The sequence below is a fragment of the Hesperophylax consimilis genome, chromosome 25 (assembly GCF_061612785.1).
Source record: "Hesperophylax consimilis isolate HC1 chromosome 25, BYU_Hcon_1.0, whole genome shotgun sequence".
Lineage (NCBI taxonomy): Eukaryota > Metazoa > Arthropoda > Insecta > Trichoptera > Limnephilidae > Hesperophylax > Hesperophylax consimilis.
In genome coordinates, this window is record NC_142860.1 from 20,538,162 (window position 1) to 20,559,500 (window position 21,339).

Sequence of the window (21,339 nt, forward strand, 5' to 3'; positions counted from 1 at the left end):
ACTGTCTGGCAGTAAAATCCCATAAAGCAACCGTAATCATAGCCTTCGTGGTAGTCATTTTATAAATCAATGGTTTTATTTAGAATATTAATAACGATGAAAATAGAGAGGCAGTGTATGGTAGATAAAGTCAGGACGCCCGAGGAAGACATGGCATGGTCAAGTGAACGAAATTCTTGAGTCGGGTTATAAGAATCAGAATAACATATGGGTAATGAGTATATATGAATGTGACTAAAGCAAGAAGTGTCTACCAAGACCGAGTTGCTTGGCGGTCTGTCCTCTCTGCCTACCTCTACCGGGAAACGGCGTGATGATTTGTTAGTTAGTTAAGGCTTCGAAGTAAGCATTAAAAAAGAAGAAAAAAAATAGCTAGGAACGAAGATATGTAAATACAAATTTTAGAGGGCGTCGGGTTAATTAAAAAAACTCAATTAATAAGTGGCAGCTGAAACATTTAATAAAGCATTAATTTATTTAAAATAAAGCAAAAATCTTTCTACATATGTCTTAATTAGCATTTACAGAAACGTTGTGTTTTTTTTATATCTTCAACACGTTAAATAACAGAACCAAATGTGTTTGTTGTAATTTTCGGTGCATGTTTTTTCTATCGGGTGAATTTCATATGTTTTCAGAAATTACCAGCAAGTGTATAAAGATTATCTACAAAAATAACGTATATTTTTTGAAAGCTCAAAAACTTTAATTATTCAAGAAAATTGTGTAATAAATCGGTAGAAATTCTAAATGCATGGTTTTAAGGTGAAGCTTAGTGCTAAATCACTATTTTGATTAATCTTTATAACTAATTGGTGTATATTATGAATACCAAAAAACATGCTTTAGATAAATGGAAGGTTTTCCTATCGTTTCGCTTGAGTAGAATACAAATAAAATAATAAATTACTCAATAAAAATATAAATGTAAACTTAAAAAATAAATTTTTGCAACAGAAATGTATGAACGCGTTAAGGAAACAACTTAAAAAAAATACAGTATTATATCTAAAATTATCTGTGACAGTTTCACTTGATTAACTTTTTTTTTTTTGCTTTCTTATAAAATTATTAACAAAATAAATAAAAACCAGTTTTGTGCTGGAAATTGAACGTTTCTAGACTCCGTTTGTCAAGCGATTTTAATGCTTATTACCTACAATATAAGGTATTCCAAGAATATACAGATTTTTGGCTTGTAGCTTCCTCTTAAAAGACGTACTTGATTTACTTTAACCTAACCGTTCCCTAACAATATTTGGATTAACAAATGCTAGTAAAATGATGGTGTTAGATTTATTCAACTTAAAATTAAGGTTCCAAAAAAAAGTTTTCCTCTGTCGTGTGGCATAGTCAAAAAAACAATTCAATGCACAAATACAACAACTTCATCAACAATTGACAAGGCAAAGAATAGATCGTTTCAACGGACTTATTAAAAAGCTGATTAAACCTTATAAAGAAATATCTATGTGGGGTAAACTATGTCAGGACCAAACTTCTCTTTATGTTTCAATATCATAGCGTGGGTAAATTAAAATAATTATAAAAAAAACAATCAGGTTCTACGACAAATTATGAAAATACGTCACTTTTCACAAGGCTGAGAAACTCATTTTGAATACGTAATCAAATATATGTTTTTATAATACAGATGAAAGTCAATGTCAGCAAGTGGTGGAAGCTACCTTTTCAGTAGTTATATTTAGGCAAATTTTAGTTACTATTCAGGTTTGGGTTTGTTTACAAGTAAATTAGTTACGATTACTTTACAAGGACTTTATTTAATGCCCAGAAGGCTTATATCGTCGGCTTGGCGGCAAAGTCCACAAAGTCCCGTTTCTTCATGAAATGACTTAAGTATGAGGTCTTATGTAAAAAATCGTCCTCTTTCGACTGGCATACTCCATTTAGTCGTATATTTAATCGTTTTCGATATAATCATGTTTTTAAATTCACACTAAGTCATAAATCCGATATTATTGGCAAGCAAAACACATTAAGTCAGACATTATACACTAGGCGAAGGGCTCCATCTAACAAAACCGACGACGGTAGATTTTTAAAAGTGAAGCAACATATTGAAAACTTTCCTTCACTAGAGAGCCACTATATACGGAAATTCACAAAGAGGCAATATTAAGATTCCAAACTAACCATTGCAAATATGCATGCGCTGTATGAAGGGAAGTGTACAGAAGACGGTGATGACAATCCTGTTAGTCTTATAACTTACCGAAGAATATTCTGCCAGAACTATAACTTGTCCTTCTTCAAACCAAAGAAAGATCAATGCGTCACCTGTACAGTATACAACAAGGCCGGTGCCCCAGAAAAGGAAACCCTTGAAGATAACTATCAACAACACCAAAACCGAAAATCTGCATCCATGAAAGCCAAAGACGAAGATAAGAAAAGAACTATTGAGGATTCTACTTTAATGTCTATAACATGTGACTTGCAAAGTGTTTTGCCAAAAAAAACCTTGCTCCCAAGTGAGCTTACTTTATTATTTGCGAAAGTTAAATTTGTATAATTTTACAATCTATGAAGCGGCACCTCCAAATAAGGGTCTCTGTTACCTTTGGACAGAAAATAACGGGAAAAAGGGTAGTTGTGAAATTGGAACGTGCATGGCCATTTATTTAAAACAACTCCCACAGCAAATCACTGAAGTATCCATATTTTCAGATGCTTGTGGTGGACAAAATAGAAATATACAAATTTCCGCGCTGTTCCTGCATTTCGTCCAAAACACTTCCATGTGTGTTATTGAACAAAAATTTCTTGAAAGCGGTCATTCATTTATGAAAGTAGACTCAATGCACAGTGCAATTGAAAACAAAACAAAACATTTGGATATCTTTAGTGTGCACGAATGGATCAACGTTTTTAAAATGGCTCGAACTTACAAAAAAAAATAAGCCTCCATATGAAACTAAAGAAGTTTTATTTACAGATTTTTTAGATCTGAAAAAGTTGGTTGAAATGACAATTAAAAATAAGAAGGTTGATGAGGATTCCAACATTGTCAAATGGCTAAAAGTTAAATGCTTCCGATATCAGAAAAAATACCAAACATAGAATATCGGTATGACTATTCCAGTGACTACAAGAGGATTTCCGTTGCCTCCCTTTCACGACCAATCAGAAATAAAATAACACATGCACAGATCGAAGAGCAAAGCAATGTTATTATACCATAGCTTTATACAAAGCCCATTCCAATATCAGTCGCAAAAAAAGAATGACCTGTGAAAACTAAGTAAGACCAATATTATTCCACCAGCCTTACATAACTGATATGAAAATATACCATGTTTAAGTAGCATCAAAAATGTAGCTCCTGAGCCCAGCTTTTCTGATTCCGATCCTGAAGATGAGTAGAGTGTACCGTACCTATGTACATGTCTACACGTATACGCATCCCTTAAAAGCCTTTTTTATTATTATAAAATATTATGAATGTGTCTTTCAGTAAACACCAATAATGATTGGTAATTATTATTATTTTTATTTGTAATAAATGTTAAAATTTGTATTGCATTCTTGGTTTTATTTATTTATTTAATATCAACGGTATAAATATACCATAAACAATGATAACATGTCACAGTTAAAATCGTAGAAATATTTAAAAAAAAGAATTACAAATATATGTGGCATTTGATTGTGAAATGACATTAGAGAGTAAGTTAGTAAGTAAACAAGAGATACAAGTACATAAGTTTCTATAGTGCAAATAAGGTAGAATTAGATTAAATTACTATTGATTGAAAAGATTTGATAGCATAGCCCTCTTGTACCTACCTTGCGTGCAGTTAAATAGATCTGCCACATCTGCGTATCTATTACTAACTTCATGCAACCTAGGTACAATTTTCATATTTATTTCTACTAAATATTACAAACATTGCTTATTTTTACGTTGATTAATGTTTTTATAATCTTTTTTATTTCATCTAAAAACACACATTGTTTATTTCTGATATTCGTCATAATATCTTTTATGTGATTATTATTATCATTAATATTTCTTTGGTAGCTTTGAATATCTGAATTTCAGTAGGTACCAACAATAATTTGTAATTATTATTATTTTAATAAAAAAACAACCTAAAAAAAACTTTTGTCTTATTTAGAAATTATTATAAGAAGTAAAAATCGGTATTTAATAATTAAATATTATAATTAAAATAATCTTAAAGCTATTTTGCAGCATTTCAGTCAACAATTTGACAATAATCTTAACAAGCAAAGCACACTACGTCATTATTGACGGGTAAAAACCACTAAGTCTGGCTCATTTTTTTGTAAATCTTTAATTAAAGGTTGCTGTTATTGCTTTCAACTAATATTGTGTATTGATAAGGTACTAAAGGGTTCAATCTAAATTATAAAATATTAAAAAATATGTATTTTAGAGATATTCATCCACTTATAGCCTTTCCAAAATCGCTAAATATTAAAATGCGATTATCTCAGGATTGTGTTTTAGTGACTTAGTGGACTTAGCCAGTAGGCCGACGATATATGTTATATTATAATTACAACTTTAACATAAAATAATCTCCATTATAATTACAACTTTTAAATAAAATCATTTCAATTTAAGTACAATTCGAACACAAAATAATGTATAATATAAGTACAACTTTAACATAAAATGATTTACAATTAAAGTACAACTTTAACATAAAATAATTTACAATTTACGTACAACTTTAACAGAAGATAATTTAAGCACAACGTCAACATAAAATGATTTACAATTTTAACATAAATAATTTAGAAATTAAGTACAACCTTGACATAAAATAATTTACAATTTAATTACAACTTTAACATAAAAAAAATTATAAAAAATAAAATCAGAATAGTAAAAAAAAAACACAAGTAACATTTTTTTAATTCAGTTGTTAGGTTTAAGAATAGGGTTGGGATAAGTATTTAATATGGTATTGTATTGTAAGTATTGATTTACCGCAGTGTAGAATCGCTGCGCGCAGTATCTGTAAATGAGACATGTAGTAGTTGTTAGTTTACTTAGTTATTCTGCAGTAGAATAGTGTATTTTGTCGTGCTGCTCTTGATACGCGTAGATGTTAGATTTATGAGTTGCAGAAGTTCGGAACAGTCGAATTAGGAGTTAAGTATTTTATGTTTTAAAATAAATTAAATTGTCTGTTTTACGTCTCTACGTATTTTTAGAGTATTAATCTAATAAGAAAGGATAATGAATTTAGAAATGTAAGTTTTAAAATGTAGAATTGTAAAAAAAATATAATATTGAATAATCTTTCTTTTTTCCACGTTTGTCCCTCCTCACTCCCCTCAGCCTCGCAACATATCCCAAATAGGGATGACAAAGAACAGAAAATCCTAAGAAGTATGATCTACACTTATTTAAAGGAAAACCAAGTGTGCATGAGTCATATCAAAGTGGTGAATGATAGAATGCATAGTCATCGACAACGAGTCTGCCTAGTTTCAGCTCGGTCGGATGTCGGGAAGTGAGTTAATTTAATGACTTCCTTTTTTAGTTAATCCCTGTCATCGTGTTACTTGGGAACCTCTAATTTAATTACTTACACTTCTAGATAGCCAAGGCCTCAACTAGCAATCCGGAGGTCGCGTTTTTTTATTATTTCAAAAATTATTCATAATATAATATATAAAAGGTTTGCGGCACGTTCCAGGTTAGAAGATACTCTCAGTATTGCCCTTGTGTAAGACCAACATTCATGATTGAAACGTTACTTTAAATTGCTTTTGTCGCGTTTGGTAACCAGGTCTGAATCACCAGGTATATCCCCACCTTCCTCTTCCCGTCTCCTTTCCATCCAGCCTCACAACAACCCCAATCGGTGAGGCCGTAGTCTTACCGACTCAAGACGGTTGTGAGCAGTTGGGACCAAATAGCATTACCCAAAATACCTGTTCCAATATTACCTTAATTATTTGATTTTCACACACGGATGCGACACACCAAATTTTCTGACGTCATTCATAATATTCATGAAGTTTCCAGAAAAAATGATAAATTTGGAAATTTTATTTACGAAATGATATTATCGATGACTGGCTATAGTGATATGTTTTCGATTACCTGCGTCAAAATTTGTTGACTTGCTAATAACACGTGTAATTTTCTGTAAATAGGTTGACAAGGACAAGTAGACAGACTGTTTAATTTTTATTACACGGAAGGTTACACTTCCTTAAAAGGATTTTATTACGCAGCGTAAAATAAGTCAAATGTTCGACGAAGGTGTGATTTTCTGTGAACAATCTTAAAATTAAGGTTTGCTAATAGTTATTTAACAGTTGGTAGTTATGCAGGATAACAGTACCTTTCACAATATTGTTTTGGAATGACTGCCTCAACACAGGCTAGCCACTAGCCTAGTAAGGCAGATTATGAGAATCCTAAACTTCTTATGTATTCTATCTATTTACATGTCTGTAATTGCAAATTTACTAAATAAAGATTATAAATTATATTATTATATTAATTCGTGCCCATTCGTGTGCATACATAACTTACGTATATTGTAATCGTATCGTTATTCCAATATATAGCATAACCGTTTTATAGAGAACATTAATAAATAACTACTCTTCTCTTTTCCAAATCATCACCCAAAATAATTATTTTATTCACTTGCTCATACCGTGTATTTTTGAGCCGTCGCCATTTTCATTTTACATATTATTGTGTTTCATATATCATATATTCCTCTTGTACTCCGTTATACAGTAATCCACGCTCAATAATCATTCATTCATGGCCTCTAGTTAGAGTGAGTTAATCTTCGACTACGAATCCGGAGTAATTACTGCATGTTGAAGAGAGGAAAATACTCGTAATACTCGAGTATCGACCAGGTGAAAGACCACCATTCAAAATTGAACCGTTACTTGAAACGGCTTTAGCTCTGTTTGGTGACCATATCTGAATATCCAGAAACTCGCTCACTTCCCTTTTCCCCAACTGCTTCCCCTCCCCACTATATTTAGCCTCACGACATACCCCCATTTATTCCATATGAGGGTGCCATAGTCTCACAGGCTCCAGAGTGTTGGTAGAAGTTGGGACTATTATGCAGTATTCACATATTTTTTGGCTCAGGTATCTCATTCCCTCTGCCTCAAATAGACAAATATTACAGATACATGTAAGCAGGTCTAATTAGTACAGTAGTGCAAAGTTAAAGTTAACATTAGCGGATAAAAGTAACTCGCAAAGCAATCCAATGATTTATTCATTTATTAATTAACGCTTTTTTTCAGGGCTTTTACATGTAAATATTCTATTTTTATTTAAAGAAAATATTCTTAAGCCTTTCACACCCGCATTATTGTTTCAACAATAATAATGTAATGCTTGATAATACCTCAGAAAATTATTTGAAATATTTTTTTATTTAATTTTTTGATTTTTTTTAAAAATTTTTATATGTTAAATTGAATTAACATTGGGCGTCAGAGGGTATTTTTTAAATAGAAATAAAATAAACATAACACAAAAGTAATACAAATAACTGTTTCATGTCAAAAATGCACATTTACAATGAAGTGATAATCTCTAAGGTACAAACAAATAAAATTTTAACTAAAATTCATCCAGAAATAAAGAAATAATCAAGGAAAATAAATCTTTAAAAATTCGCGATACTAGTCGAAAACATGTCCGACACTACCAGTGTTAATTTGAATGAACATTGAAATTCATTTATGATATTCTGAGAAATGACTGTGATCAGTGAATTGAACTGATGTTATTATTATAGAACACATCTTAATGCGTTAAAATATTTGTAATTCGAGTATGAAATATTGATATCACACCTTAAATTAAGTAATCAATGACGGCAGAAATTCGATGAAACTCACAATCAGCAGATCTCAAAATATTTATCGTTGTTGTGGCGGGAATAAGGATTTCAACAGAGCGGAAAAAATAGACGCCACAGAAAATACTACAAACTATAAGAAAACGAAAACATGGTTTTTCTAAATCGCTACCGTTATGGTAAAAAAAATCACAAAGTTCATGTTAATTTTAATTAACACTGGGGCTGAAAGGGATATGCAAAATATTAATTTATTGTACATAGCTGAATTGTTTCATTGACAATATTTATGTTTGTTCAAAGATAAATTGAAGATGTCCACTGACTTGGTATATTTTTTCCCTCCATTAGTATTCTGGGCAAAGAGTAATACCTATGGTAGTTAGTCCCAGAATTTCAACACCGAAATAAATTCTGACTTCTAGTATTACGTTGTGGAATCCGGAAACTTAATTATATTAAATTATAGAACTTTACTGGATTTATTTTATTCAACTTTAATGTAAAATTAATTTACATGTACAACTGTATGTTTCCTAAATAAATTCAAATAATACAAATAAAAATACATAACAAAAACAAAAAAGAACAAATAAACATTTAAGGAAAAACACAATACTTACGTTTCTAAACTTCTTTAGCTTTATTGCGGCAAGCTTATAAAGAAAACTCTTAAGATCAAACAGATGGGTATAGTTAATTTAAAAACGTGAAAAACAATCTTTATTATTAAGGATGTTCTAGAAGAAAAAAAATTAATTTGGAATCTATTTATTATTATTAAAACATAACATTTAAATGCACAAAACTTCCTGCTTTAAATTTTCAATGCTTGTTTTTTTTCTAAATTATTTATTGAATTAATCGTTGTTTTTCTTTGTTTCAGATCAAGAAGGACATCATTTGACCTCGAGATTAAAAAAAAATAGTTTATGTAAATCAAATTTTAATGCCGACCATGAAACTATTTCATTAATTGTGAATGAAATTATAAAAAATTTATTACGCACTTAATTTATCAGAGTCGCGATACAAAAAAAAAACTTTACAATTTTTATTTTTGTTTGGCAATTTTTTTTCTTATCTGCGACTGCTTTTTGTATTGGATATAAAATCAATAAAAATAGATAATAAAATTAATGGATCAAAAATATTTGGCGCTTTAAATTTTTTGCTTAAAATTTTACTCATTATTTTATATTGTTGGTATTGAGGTTGTTAACTATCACGCAGCTAAGTGGGGGAGTAGGTAGAACGCACAACTACTATCCCCCTTATATTAGTTTAAATACTTGACATACCATTTTAGTATTTTACGTATAGCTGCCATTAATAATTGACTGAATAATTTGGTTTTCTATAGTTTAAAAGCCCATAAGAGAGAAAAATGCATGGGGTCGTCGGAAGACCCACTTGGTTACAGACGTTTTGTTTGGCATCTTGGCCTGTCAAGAGTTAAAAGGCAAGAAAAAAACACACTAAATAACGTTTTTCAGAAAGGGAAAAAACCTTATAAATTATAGTTATGACATAGCACGATAAACTTAATCAAATGCTTAAATTTGATCGTGTCAAAAGTTAGAATATAGAAGGGTATGTATGAGACGATCCATGAATGTGAATAAAGCAAGAAGCAATAAATACAGAGCTGTGTGGTGGTCCACCATCTGAATAAATCAATGAAAGATGATCCGAGGAACCTGCGTCATTGATCCTTTAGTCACCGGTGCATTGTCGGAAAACACGCGCCCAACATCTGTACAAGGTTGACATTTGTCACATGAGAAAGGATCGTTTCTACGACTTGAGCTCAACAGCTCGGTTGTGGAATGATATTCCGGCTACTGTATTTCCTCCCTTCTACAAAATGGCTCTCTTCAAGACCTTTGTTCATTCCCTCCTCTCCTAAAAAAACCTTCAACACTGCCTCCCAAAACATGACATAGCCCTAAGGATTTTTTTCCCCATGGCCTCCTGTGTGGAGTTAAAGTAATAAAAACTTATTTTTTTCCAAGCGTAGTGATGATAAATGAAAAGTGTTTGATTAATTAATTCGAAGTGAATTAAGTTTTAAGTTTTCTTGTGAGACAATAAATTCATCAGTTCGTCGAAATGGCTACCAAAGAAGAACCCGCTGTGATAGTGAGGCAGGCGTACAAATATTACGGGAAGAAAAGCGACCCTAAGAAAAAAATAGTCCTGAACTATTTGAACATGACGGTGGAAAAGGGAATGATGTAAGTAATTGTTAATTATTTTATGTATTTATATATATGTTTGGTTATGAAGTTTAATACCCTCTCTCCTTCCTTTAACACCAAATTAATTTAAAGATATTAAAACTTCATTTCCAATTAACTTCAACATAAGAAACTTCTATGGCTTGACTTCAATTAACTTGTATATTTATATCTGTCATTGTATATTATATAAAAGCTGTTTGTTTCTTACAAAAATAAAAAAAATACGTAGATCTCTATTTTAATTATTTTATGTATTTACATTATGTTTGCTTATAAAGCTTAATATGTAAATCTCCATTTTAATTATTTTATATATTTACATATATGTTTGTTTATGAAGCTTAATACGTAGATCTCCATTTTAATTATTTTATTTATTTACATTATGTTTGTTTATGAAGTTTAAAATCTGGATCTCCATTTTAATTTTTTTATGTATTTACATACATGTTTGTTTATGAAGAATTTTTTATTTCTTGCTAGAGCAATCCCGATGAGTTACACAACTCATTTTAGGTCGAGAGGATCTTACAATACATTAATATGTTTAAAATCTGGATATCCATTTTAATTATTTTATGTATTTATATACATGTTTGTTTATGAAGTATTTTTTATTTCTGGCTAGAGCAATCCCGATGAGTTACAAAACTCATTGTAGGTCGAGAGGATCTTACAATACATTAATATTTTGATCTCCATTTTAATTATTTTATGTACTTACATTATTTTTGTTTATGAAGTTTATGAAATCCGTGGCTTAGTTTAGAAGAACTAAGTGCACAAACAGACAGACGAGGATATCTACCTTATTTTAGTTTATTGAAGAAGAGATGAGAACATATACAAACAAAATATATTGCGTTGATTCATTTCAATTAATTCAAACCAAACGTATTTATACCGAGTCATCGAATTCACATAATTAACATTCAGGATAACATCTTTAACAAATTATCATAAAAAATATTTTCACTGAATTCATATTTAATTGTGGCACTAATCATTTAATTTTATTTGTGTTTATGGGAGCTATTTTGTTGTGCTTTTTTGCTGACCGCAGTGTACCCAGTTTGCACCCGAATCGAAAACAACCAAATGTTTTTAATCTCAATGACCCGGGTACATTACACGGTGTTTAGTAACTTGAGTTTAGGATAACTAACTAACCATCACGCCGTTTCTCCGCAGGGAACGCCACACAACTATGTCTTGGCAAACTCCTTGCTTCATTCACATTCATGTATCTTCTCTTACATTGGTTATTCTGAATTTGACCCTATTTGATGCTTTTTATGTGGATACCGCACAGTCCCAACTGCTCCCAACCGTCTAGTGCTTGTCAGACTATGGTATCCCCAGTTGGGGTACGTTATGAGGCTGAAAGTAGTGGAGATGGGGAATTGGAAGGTGGAGGTGTACCTGGCTATTCATATCTGGTCGCCAAACACGGCTAAAGCCATTTCAAGCAACGTTTCGATTCTCAATGGTGTTCTTACACCAGGGCGACACTGAAAGTTTCTTGTACTCTGGAACGTGCTGCAAGTATACTAAATACTATTTTAAATTAATAAATTTTGAAAAACACAATATCATCAAATAAAATTTACTTGCGCACGCCGGGATTTGAACCCGGGACTTTCGGATCTTCGAGAACCTTACTTATCGACGACGGAGGCCACGGAGTGTCCCGACTTATTCTACCATTCAGTACTCCATCATATGTTCTATTTCATTCGTTTCTTCGTTCATCCGTTCTATATGCACAAACCAATTACCGTTCTTCGCACAGTTCTTAATCCTATCCATTCCATTTACCAAAAAGCCTGGAAAATTTTTCATACTTTAAATTTTAACTCTGGCAAACACGTTTTTACCTCACATTTGCCTTATATTACCACACATATGTTAGTTTCCTTAATTCAGATGAAAAACAGATGAGCAGATCTCATCTATTTAAAAAAAAGTACATTTTACATGTAAAAACTGTCGCAGGTGTCATCTATATAATATATGTATTTTTATTTATTACACGCCCTAGTGGGCTTTTCTTTAAAAAAAATACAAGCATTTTGTATCAGAGTAAACATATAAAAATTAATACAATAAAGAAGAATGTAAACATAATGGCAAAAATGAATCCTGACGCATTTAATTGAGTTTAAAAGATTCAACAAAACAAAATAGTAGAAGCGGAGAAGTTATATGGGTACATAGGTCTATTTGTGTCTAGAAGAATAAAAGTAAATAATATAAAAATTTAATATAAATATAAAACACACGCGTAATCGAATGCAACATTGTGTCAAAATTTCAAAGCAATCCGCTTAGAACTTTCGGAGATTAAATATTTTAAACAAATTAACATTTACATTTTTATTTAAATGAATAGATAATATTATTAGAGCACTTTTAGAGCCGTTGGAAATTAGTAATAATTCTAGTAATCCCAAAGCTAATTTACTAAACAAAATAATATATATTTTCGATTTTGGTGACGTGTTTGGGTACCGTCGCCCTGGGAACTATTTATTGGATAACTAACACCTCTGCCAAAGGGGCCATGGTTTACTGCGTTTGTTGATTTAGCAGGGGTGCCCGGGTTTATCGGGTGAGGTGTTTTAAGGATGCGCTGCGTTGTATGCCGGATTAGGAGAGGCTGGTGGAGAAGCAGTAGACTTAAAATTAGTTTGAAATCAAATTTTAAAATTTAAAATAGTGGACAGAATAGACATCTCTGGTCATTTTTGTATAGATTTTGCTCTGCAGGTGAGTGATAATTAATTACAGTCATCTTTGCATTAATCAGCTAGATTCATCCGAATTATATTATTTGACAAAAGAAGGCACCGCTATTCCTGTTTGGTCGATTTAAGACTAAGGGATTAAAATATTTTTGTCACAATAATATGGCAGTACTTTTGGAATTACAATGTGCTAATTCAAGATTATTCTAAATTCTACTCTCTTGAGAGCTGGTTGTGACAGATTATAATTTCATAGTGCAAATGCAAGTATTATTGTGCCGATTGCCGTCCGCTGCCGAATTTGAAGATTAAGGAGCTAAACTCAATGCGAGTGATATTTTCGGTGAGTCTTCTGTTTTTATGTATTTGGTGGCTGGATTATAATTTGTTACCTTTCCTGCAGAGTAAATTTTTTAATCAATCCATTTTTTCATAGGGAATTAATTATTCCCTGATGGTCTGTGTGACTTACAAGCCAGATCATCACCAGCTGGTTTAGGAAGACTCTTCGACCTCTTCAACTGGTCTTTCGACCCATCGCCTTACGCGGCAGTGAGAGGAATATATTCATGTCCGTCACTCATAGACAAACTGATCCCTAGATTCCCACCCAACCATCATACGTTTTACCTTTCCAGAACTTCCTCTCCTTCCTTTACTTAAAAAGCACCCTCCAGCATCCAAAAAGATGACATTAACCTATAGATACACACTTGTCACAGCATCTAATTCCATAAAAATTGTATGGATTGTAATTAGTTCAGATATCGTAATGTATTTCTTATGTAGTGTACGTCGACCCAGTGTGATCCTACCTTTAGATTTCCATGGCCCTTAGATAGAACATTCGTTAGTAAACATCATTTTTACGACTTTTATAAGATGACGAGAAAAGACAAGAAAGAATTTTGATATTTCAATTGAAGTGTGTGTAAAACTGACGTCATTTCAGTATTCATCTCTAAAACACAAGTTTGTTTCTTCTTCCGTGTCAAACGCTAATTTCCGTTTGTTTGGTTGCGCAATAATTAATAATTACGAGACGAATTTACGACTGGCTCAAGTTCGTTCAAATCGGGTCTAAGGTTTACATTTCGTATTTTTTTCATTAATTAACGACATTATCTGTGGTCAACGAAATGTCATAATCATTTGAAGAAGGATGTAATAAAAGACAAAATAATATTATTAATTTTTTGCACATAGTAGCAATATGATTTAATCTGCAAAATATTTTATCAACCTCCAAAAAAGAGAAAATATCAAGCGATTTTTTTTATAAAAAACTGAAATCTATAACTATAAGCTAAATGCGTATTTAATTGACTAATTAAAATAAAAAATGATGATGAAATAATAATACAAAATACATAAAAACCAGTAGTGATTATTTATGAGTAGGTAATTTGTTTTTCCACAATCCCACTGAGATCCGACATAAATTAAAGATATAATATATTTTCTTAAGATTTCTAAAATCGATACTATTAATATAATTTAAGATTTAGGTACTCCCCGGTTTCGCCCGGGATTTTGGATGTTATTGATCAAAACCTTCATAAACAAAATAATTGGTAATTCGAGTTGAAAATTTTGTTCTCTTTGCGTTATTTTTTTTAATTACTATCGAACAGCTGACGACATATTGTTCTTCTTCACAATATAAGGTTATTTTTTGTTAGTTTTATTGTTTTTAGTTATTTATTTTAAGGTACATAAACAGTCTTAATATTCAAAGAAGGGTGAAAAGAAACAGACCATTTATAAATGTCAACCGAAGGGTTGATTAGGTAATATTCAACTAAGTATTTAGTGAATGTAGACAAAAATATATAAAGCAGGACTATGTAACAAATTTAAAAGCCGAACTAAGTAACAAGTATAAAAATGGAAGGAGAACAAATTCAATAAACCTTTATAATGCATTATACAAGAATATATGTGTTTATAAGAATACAGGATGGATAGAGTGGGAGACAGGTTTTGGCGTTGTAGCGGGATGGGAGAGGAAAGGGATGAGGGAATGTTGCTGCGAAACTGAAATTTTAAAAAATAATAAATTAGCAATTTAAAAATAAAATAAGGTACAATTTACTCTTACCCCTCCCCACTCCTCCCACTGTTCAATTGTAATCTATATTTATTTTTTTACTTTAGTATATGAGGCCCCTAGAAACAAAGACGGAAGTGTCCACTTTGTTAAATTGTTGGCAATCTAAAAAAAACGTTTAATCAGTCCGTTATTCATCAATATGCAAGGAAATTTTAATAATATGATAGTAAACCGGTTTAAGAATACTATTTTAAATCATCTATGTATCTAAATGCCCCAGTTTCTTTAAAAAATGAATTTTTTTGATGGACACTTCCGTTTTTGTTTCAATCATTTTGACCATTTTGGACACTTGCTGTTTTGTTTCACAAACAGTTGGAAACTGCCGGTTTTGATGTAAATGACAATTTCAAAGATGTTGCAGTCAATGTAAGAAAACAATATTTTTAGGAAGATTTTTTTTATTGAAAAAGTTGCAGTTGAGTTCCTCTTGAAGATATTATTGAAAGTTGATAGGTCACTTCTATCTTAGAAATTTCTGGATAACAGAAAATAGATTTAAAAAAGGTAAAATAGATTTAATTAAAGGTAAAAATAGATTTAAAGAAAAGTTAACAAAATTATAAAATAATACAAAAATTAACTAAATCATTAATAAGTCTGACACGATTTCTGCCGATTCCTCATTACATTCTATGTGAACATAATCATCTTCTTCTTGAGGTACAAGAGAAGTAGTTGGACATAATTTCGAGTAGAAATTCAATTCGGGAATATTTCTCCAGTCACCGCCAAAGTGGATATTTAGCAGTTTTGCAACATCTCGTAATTTTAAAGGATTAACCGAAATTTGATTAGCCTCAATTAAACTGGGATTTATCATATTTGCAGTTAAATTCCTCTTGCAGATATTATGGAAAGTTGATAGGTCACATCTATAATTTGTTTCTCCTTTTAAAAGAATAGTAGTTTTATTCTTGTTTCTTTTCAAAATGAACCTTTTCGTCTCCGAAAATCGAGATGCCCATGATGATGTAGGCTTCAGAATAAGTTGCGAAGCATTTTTCCATTCGCTTACTTCTACCTCGGTACCCAACTTTATAACTGTAGCAAAATTGGATACAATATTGTAGTATTCTTCCGGTTGGATAATTTGTTCATGTTTTTTATTTCTTTTTCTATATTACCAAATACTCTATCGGCTGGCATAAAAGAGTGTCCAGTTACCGGAAAAATCAACTCAATTTTTTTAAGACTAGCTGGAGCCTCAGAAAACCATCGCATACACATGCCAATAATGATGGAATTTTTGTTTTGGCCTGGACACCCGTCAGCCATCAGTCTTACTGTTTTGATCCCATCTAAGGGGAGATTCTTCAATCTATGGTATACTGCAGATGCTATCTCATTGGATCCCTTTACATGAGTATTTTCCAACCAACAGTAACTGAATACATTTTCTTTAGTTAACGGTTCTTTTGATGAACCAACTACAGTCGTAAAGTTATAAAAATATAACTGCCGACTATAGTAGGCTTGCTGGTCAGGCACTTTTGGTAACACCAGATTTTTTTCGCAGTCGAAGGAAACTGTTACCAAATCACTTCTCCTTTCCTGATCACTTCTCCTTCCATTTGAAAAACTCGTCATATTTTTTTTTATGTATTCGTTTTTTTATCATCAGATCTACTTTTTCACGTTCGTCCGAAGTTTGTTTTATTTTTTCCGACAATTGCAAACAAGTCGAACAAACATCAGTGCGAGGAGTTCCAAACCCCAAATTAAATTTTTTATTGAACACACTCCTGAAGTATGATTGACTGATGGTAATTCCTTTATCTTCTTGTGCTTTTTTCTTGCACATTAAATACATCTTCCGAATGCTGAGGTTAGAAGGTAAATATCTTCGAAGGTTTGAAGCATTTCGACAGTAATGTGCTTCAGTGCACTTGAACTTCTTTATAAAATTCATGGTGAATTCTAACCTTTCCACGAAATGACGACTCCGATGATCGCCACCACGATTTTCCGTAGCAATTTTGCCAGTTTTATAAAAACATTCCATTATGTGTTGCACCCTTTGTTTTGAAATATTTATGCTCTTTAGAAATGTTTGTTGACACACTGGAATTATGGAGCCGTCGGACAATCTAAATGAAAATTTTGTTTGAAATTGTTTTGTTTTGTAAGTGCCTTTCCTAGGTCGCTGACGTTTAATGGATACTGGTTTACAAAATTTTAAAATTAGTGCATCTTGATATTTTTTGTCCTTACGTGAGTAAAAAATCTTGTGAAAACGTATCAAATCTGTCATTTTAATGCTACTGCATTGAAAACTTTTTGAAGTTTTGTGGTTGCAAGCGGGAGCAGATGGTAAACACGTTGGAGAATATCTGTGAATAATATTAAAACGATTAGTTACTATTATTTAGTAGACATCTCCCCTTACTTGATTAATTGTGAAAAAAAATTGTGAACAAATTCAGATAAATCTAAAAATGTCATATTTTGACATTTGCCTACAACATGATGACGGTTTACCTTTTTTTCTTGGCGATGTTTGCCTTCCATTTATGCGGTTGTTTGACACTTTTTCTCACTGATTCCGGTGGCAATATATCGGGGAAAGTTTCCATTCTTGGAATATTTGACGTCCACTAACAATAAATGGTTATTTCCACAAAAAATAACAACTTTTCACTACACGATTCACTCACGCTTCCGCACGAGTTTGTATGAATTCAAGTACGGCCGCCATTATGAATAAAGGCTCCTGATTGGCTATTTGAAAAACTGCCGCTTTTGTTTCGGAAGGAGGTGGACACTGCCGTATTTGTTACAACAACAAAACTTTAAAGCCAAAATACTATGGTTTAATGACAATTATATTAAAATCAGATATATTCTCGAGATAGAATGAACCTTTCTCTAAAAAACTGCATATTCAACTCATTTTTGACGTTTGGTGGACACTTCCGTCTTTGTTTCTAGGGGCCTCATATACCTACTCCTGATGAGGTGAACTTCGTTCATGAAACATGAAGAGGTTATATATATTTAAGTGACGTAAACAAAGTTATTTGTGTTTTAATATAATAATTAATTTAATCATCATGAGTTTGTGCTATTAATACCTAAAATGTGATACAATGAACTTCTGAAACGATAGTAACTAGCAGTGAATATGTCAGCATGTATTTCTATATTTGCAAGTTTTTTGTTGAAAATGTATATTTCAAAGCTCATGGTGGAAATGCGTTGCGAGCTATAATACAATTTATTTGACCATAAATTCTCACAATTTAAAAAGTTTTTGCTGCTTCGCAGAAATAAACTAAAATATTTGGTTTCTCAACATGCCAATCGCGAAGTAAATTTTGGTTTTGATTATGATTTTTTTAAATATTTTTTATCGTTGATTGTCTTGTTAATGACGATGACTTCAGTTATTCATATCCTATTACATCACAGAAATCGTATTTATAAAACACATTACTACCTTTGTATAAAATTTAATAAAAAACGATACAATTTCTTCCCAAACTTGTTCATTGCTGGGAATACAACTAGATGCAAATATAAACTGGAAAGAACATGTATCTAAAGTTGTAGCAAAAATCAGTAGCTTTTCTTTTGTTCTAGGCACCCTTAAAAATATCTTAAACATCGAGTCAGTAATCAGCGCATACTATGGATACGTATACTCAATGATAAAATACGGAATAGTTTTTTGGGGAAACTCAGTAAACGCCAAAGATGTTTTTTATCATCCAAAAGAGGTGTCTACGAAAAATTACAAACTCTGATCACCGGGATTCATGTAGACCAATTTATAAAAATCTCAAACTTCTGACAGTGACGGACATATATATAATGGAGTTATGCCTGGTTAGTTCGATCATCTCCAGAAAAGTTCCCACAAAAAACTCAACACATAAACACGCTACAAGGTTCACAGAAAACTTATTGATCCCAAAAGCAAACAAAACTATATTTCAAAAAGGACCACACTACATGGATATTAAAGTATATAACAACCTTCCACGTAGAATCAAACAAATAACCGACATATTTAAATTTAAATCATCACTAAAAACATTTCTCTTAAACAAATGTCACTACATCTTAAATGAATACCTCTGTTTTTTTTTTATTATTTACATTCGTTTGTTAACATGTAATTGTTGGGTTATGTAATATAATGTGAATTTGTTGGGTTAGCTGTAAGAAATAGGATATAACCTATAAGCTATACCCTTTGTACTCTGTATTTTTGTGAAATGAACATTTTTTTGAATTTTGAATTTAACACAATCGAGTAAAAAAATTAACTTTGTGGCTTGACTTCAACAAAATAAACACCGTGTTTATTTTTTTCGTTCGTGTCCCGTTGGCGTCATGTATTTTTTATCAGGAGATTTTTTCAATGTGGATGAGTGTTTCAGGCGAACAATTATTGCTTATAAAAATAATTGTTATCCTTTGTGCTATGCATAAATAAAATCTTGTCTTTAAAACATTAATTTATCAAAAAAAAAAAATAATTAATATTTGACAAGTCCAAGTATTTCACCTAAAAAATGTATACAATTTGTATCAACGCCATCTAGTGAGAGATTTAGCACTTACAATGCCTTTCTCATATAAAAATAAAGTTGGTTGTTCTCAGGTGAAAAAATGTAAAAAGCAGTAATTGTTGAATGAAACACTAGCATATATTGAATATTTTCTCGGGTAAGAAATAAGCCCCCATAGCTCAGTGGTCAGAGCTTTCGACCGGAAATCGAATGGACACGGGTTCGTGTCCCGTTGGCGTCATGTATTTTTTATCAGGAGATTTTTTCAATGTGGATGAGTGTTTCAGGCGAACAATTATTGCTTATAAAAATAATTATAATTTTTTTGTTTGTGCCTCAACTTTAAAAATAAAATAAAACCTGATCTCCACAAGGTCTTTTTTATATTACATTCTTCATTTCATAGTAATACTCCTTAAAATAAATTTTGCATTTTTTTTTTTTTTTTTGTTTAATAAATTTGACATCATCCTTTGTATTGTTAACGAAAGCATAATACACGAAGGTTCCACATTATTATAAATGTATACCAACATAATATTGTGATATTCACAATCCGCTAAACTAATGGCCGTATTGTATGCAGAACATGTAAATATATTATGATAGGCTCTCTCAGACTTAGGCCATGTATTTTATTACGCAGTTAACTGACGATTGCTTTGTTCAATCATTGTTCATGCAATCTTCCTTCAACTCTCAATGAAATGTTTGTGTACACAAACAAAGTGCAAGGTGTTCGTTAGACAAATTATTATTATGGAACAAATCCAATGTATATTGTTAGTTATGCATAATTTTAATGAACTTCTTTATAATACTAAATAGCTCAAAATAACGCTTATTTTAAAACCAAAATTAGTATATTATACCTCGATACAAAGTGCTATGCCATTATTTTTATTAGAATTATAATTTGACATCGGCATATTCCTTCAAGTCTTAATGTTTTTCTCACTAAGGGATGTTCCTTCCTTAACCGGTAGCGCAATAACTTTTTAAGTAAAGCGGTTTCAAACAAATATTTGTGTTTATTTTGTTGAAGTCAAGCCACAAAGTTAATTTATCAAAAAAAATAATAAAAAAATAATATGTTTTCCTATCATCATCTAATCATTATCATAAATTACGACTTTATACAAAAAAAAATCCGAAAAGATTTTTACTTCAAAGCATTGCGTATAGTCTTGATCCTTTTTACGGCTTATAAAAAAACTTTGATTATTATTCTCACAGTATTTAATAAACATTTATAATTTTTCTCGATTATATCAAAGGCCAAGATGTGATCTGCTCACAGCATTTAATTAAAACATTTATAATATTTCTCGATTTTATCAAATGTCAAGATGTGATCTACTCATAGCATTTATAATATTTTTTATCGATCAAATTTTCTAACCAACAGTGATAAATTAATACACCTTTGAAAAGTGATATAAAGTCATAAAAAAATTAGTATTTAGAAGTGAAAAACTAGCTTATACCTAAACCTAACCTAACCTAACGTGACGTTCGATAACCTGAGTTGTCCGGTTACCGTAGGATATATTGGTTATGTCGTGCAATATAGCAGTGTTCCGCAAAGTGTGCTCCGCGGCACACTGGTGTGCCGTGGCCATTTGTAAGTGTGCCGCGAGTCCCGCGTCACTTATCACAAAGTGCTTTGTAAATCTGTCTTTACTTTTCTGTGCGGCGCGGCGGCCGGAGGTGGCGTGGGTGGGACTCGATCGCTGCGAAGTGGCCGTGTGCTACGCGCGCCGCTACGCTACATTATCACGTGTGCTACACTACATAAGTGGGGTGCTATTGCTACATTATCACGTGATTGCGCATGAGCTATCGGGGTGCATGCGCGTGACA

At 31.6% G+C, this 21,339-nt stretch overlaps 1 protein-coding gene across 3 annotated transcripts in view; it reads left to right on the plus strand.

Annotated features, from left to right (window-relative positions):
* Positions 1 to 21,339, plus strand: part of LOC149411655 (ABC transporter G family member 20) — a 177,762-nt gene that overhangs the window by 48,280 nt on the left and 108,143 nt on the right. The window contains exon 2 of one of the 3 annotated variants that reach the window (XM_089646950.1): positions 9,872 to 10,093. In XM_089646950.1, the coding sequence (XP_089503076.1) occupies positions 9,969 to 10,093 (125 nt within the window). In that variant the 5' untranslated portion in view covers positions 9,872 to 9,968. Of the gene's footprint in view, positions 1 to 9,871; positions 10,094 to 13,137; positions 13,190 to 21,339 lie in introns of those variants that run through there. The other 2 variants (XM_089646951.1, XM_089646952.1) reach the window with 2 other exon arrangements.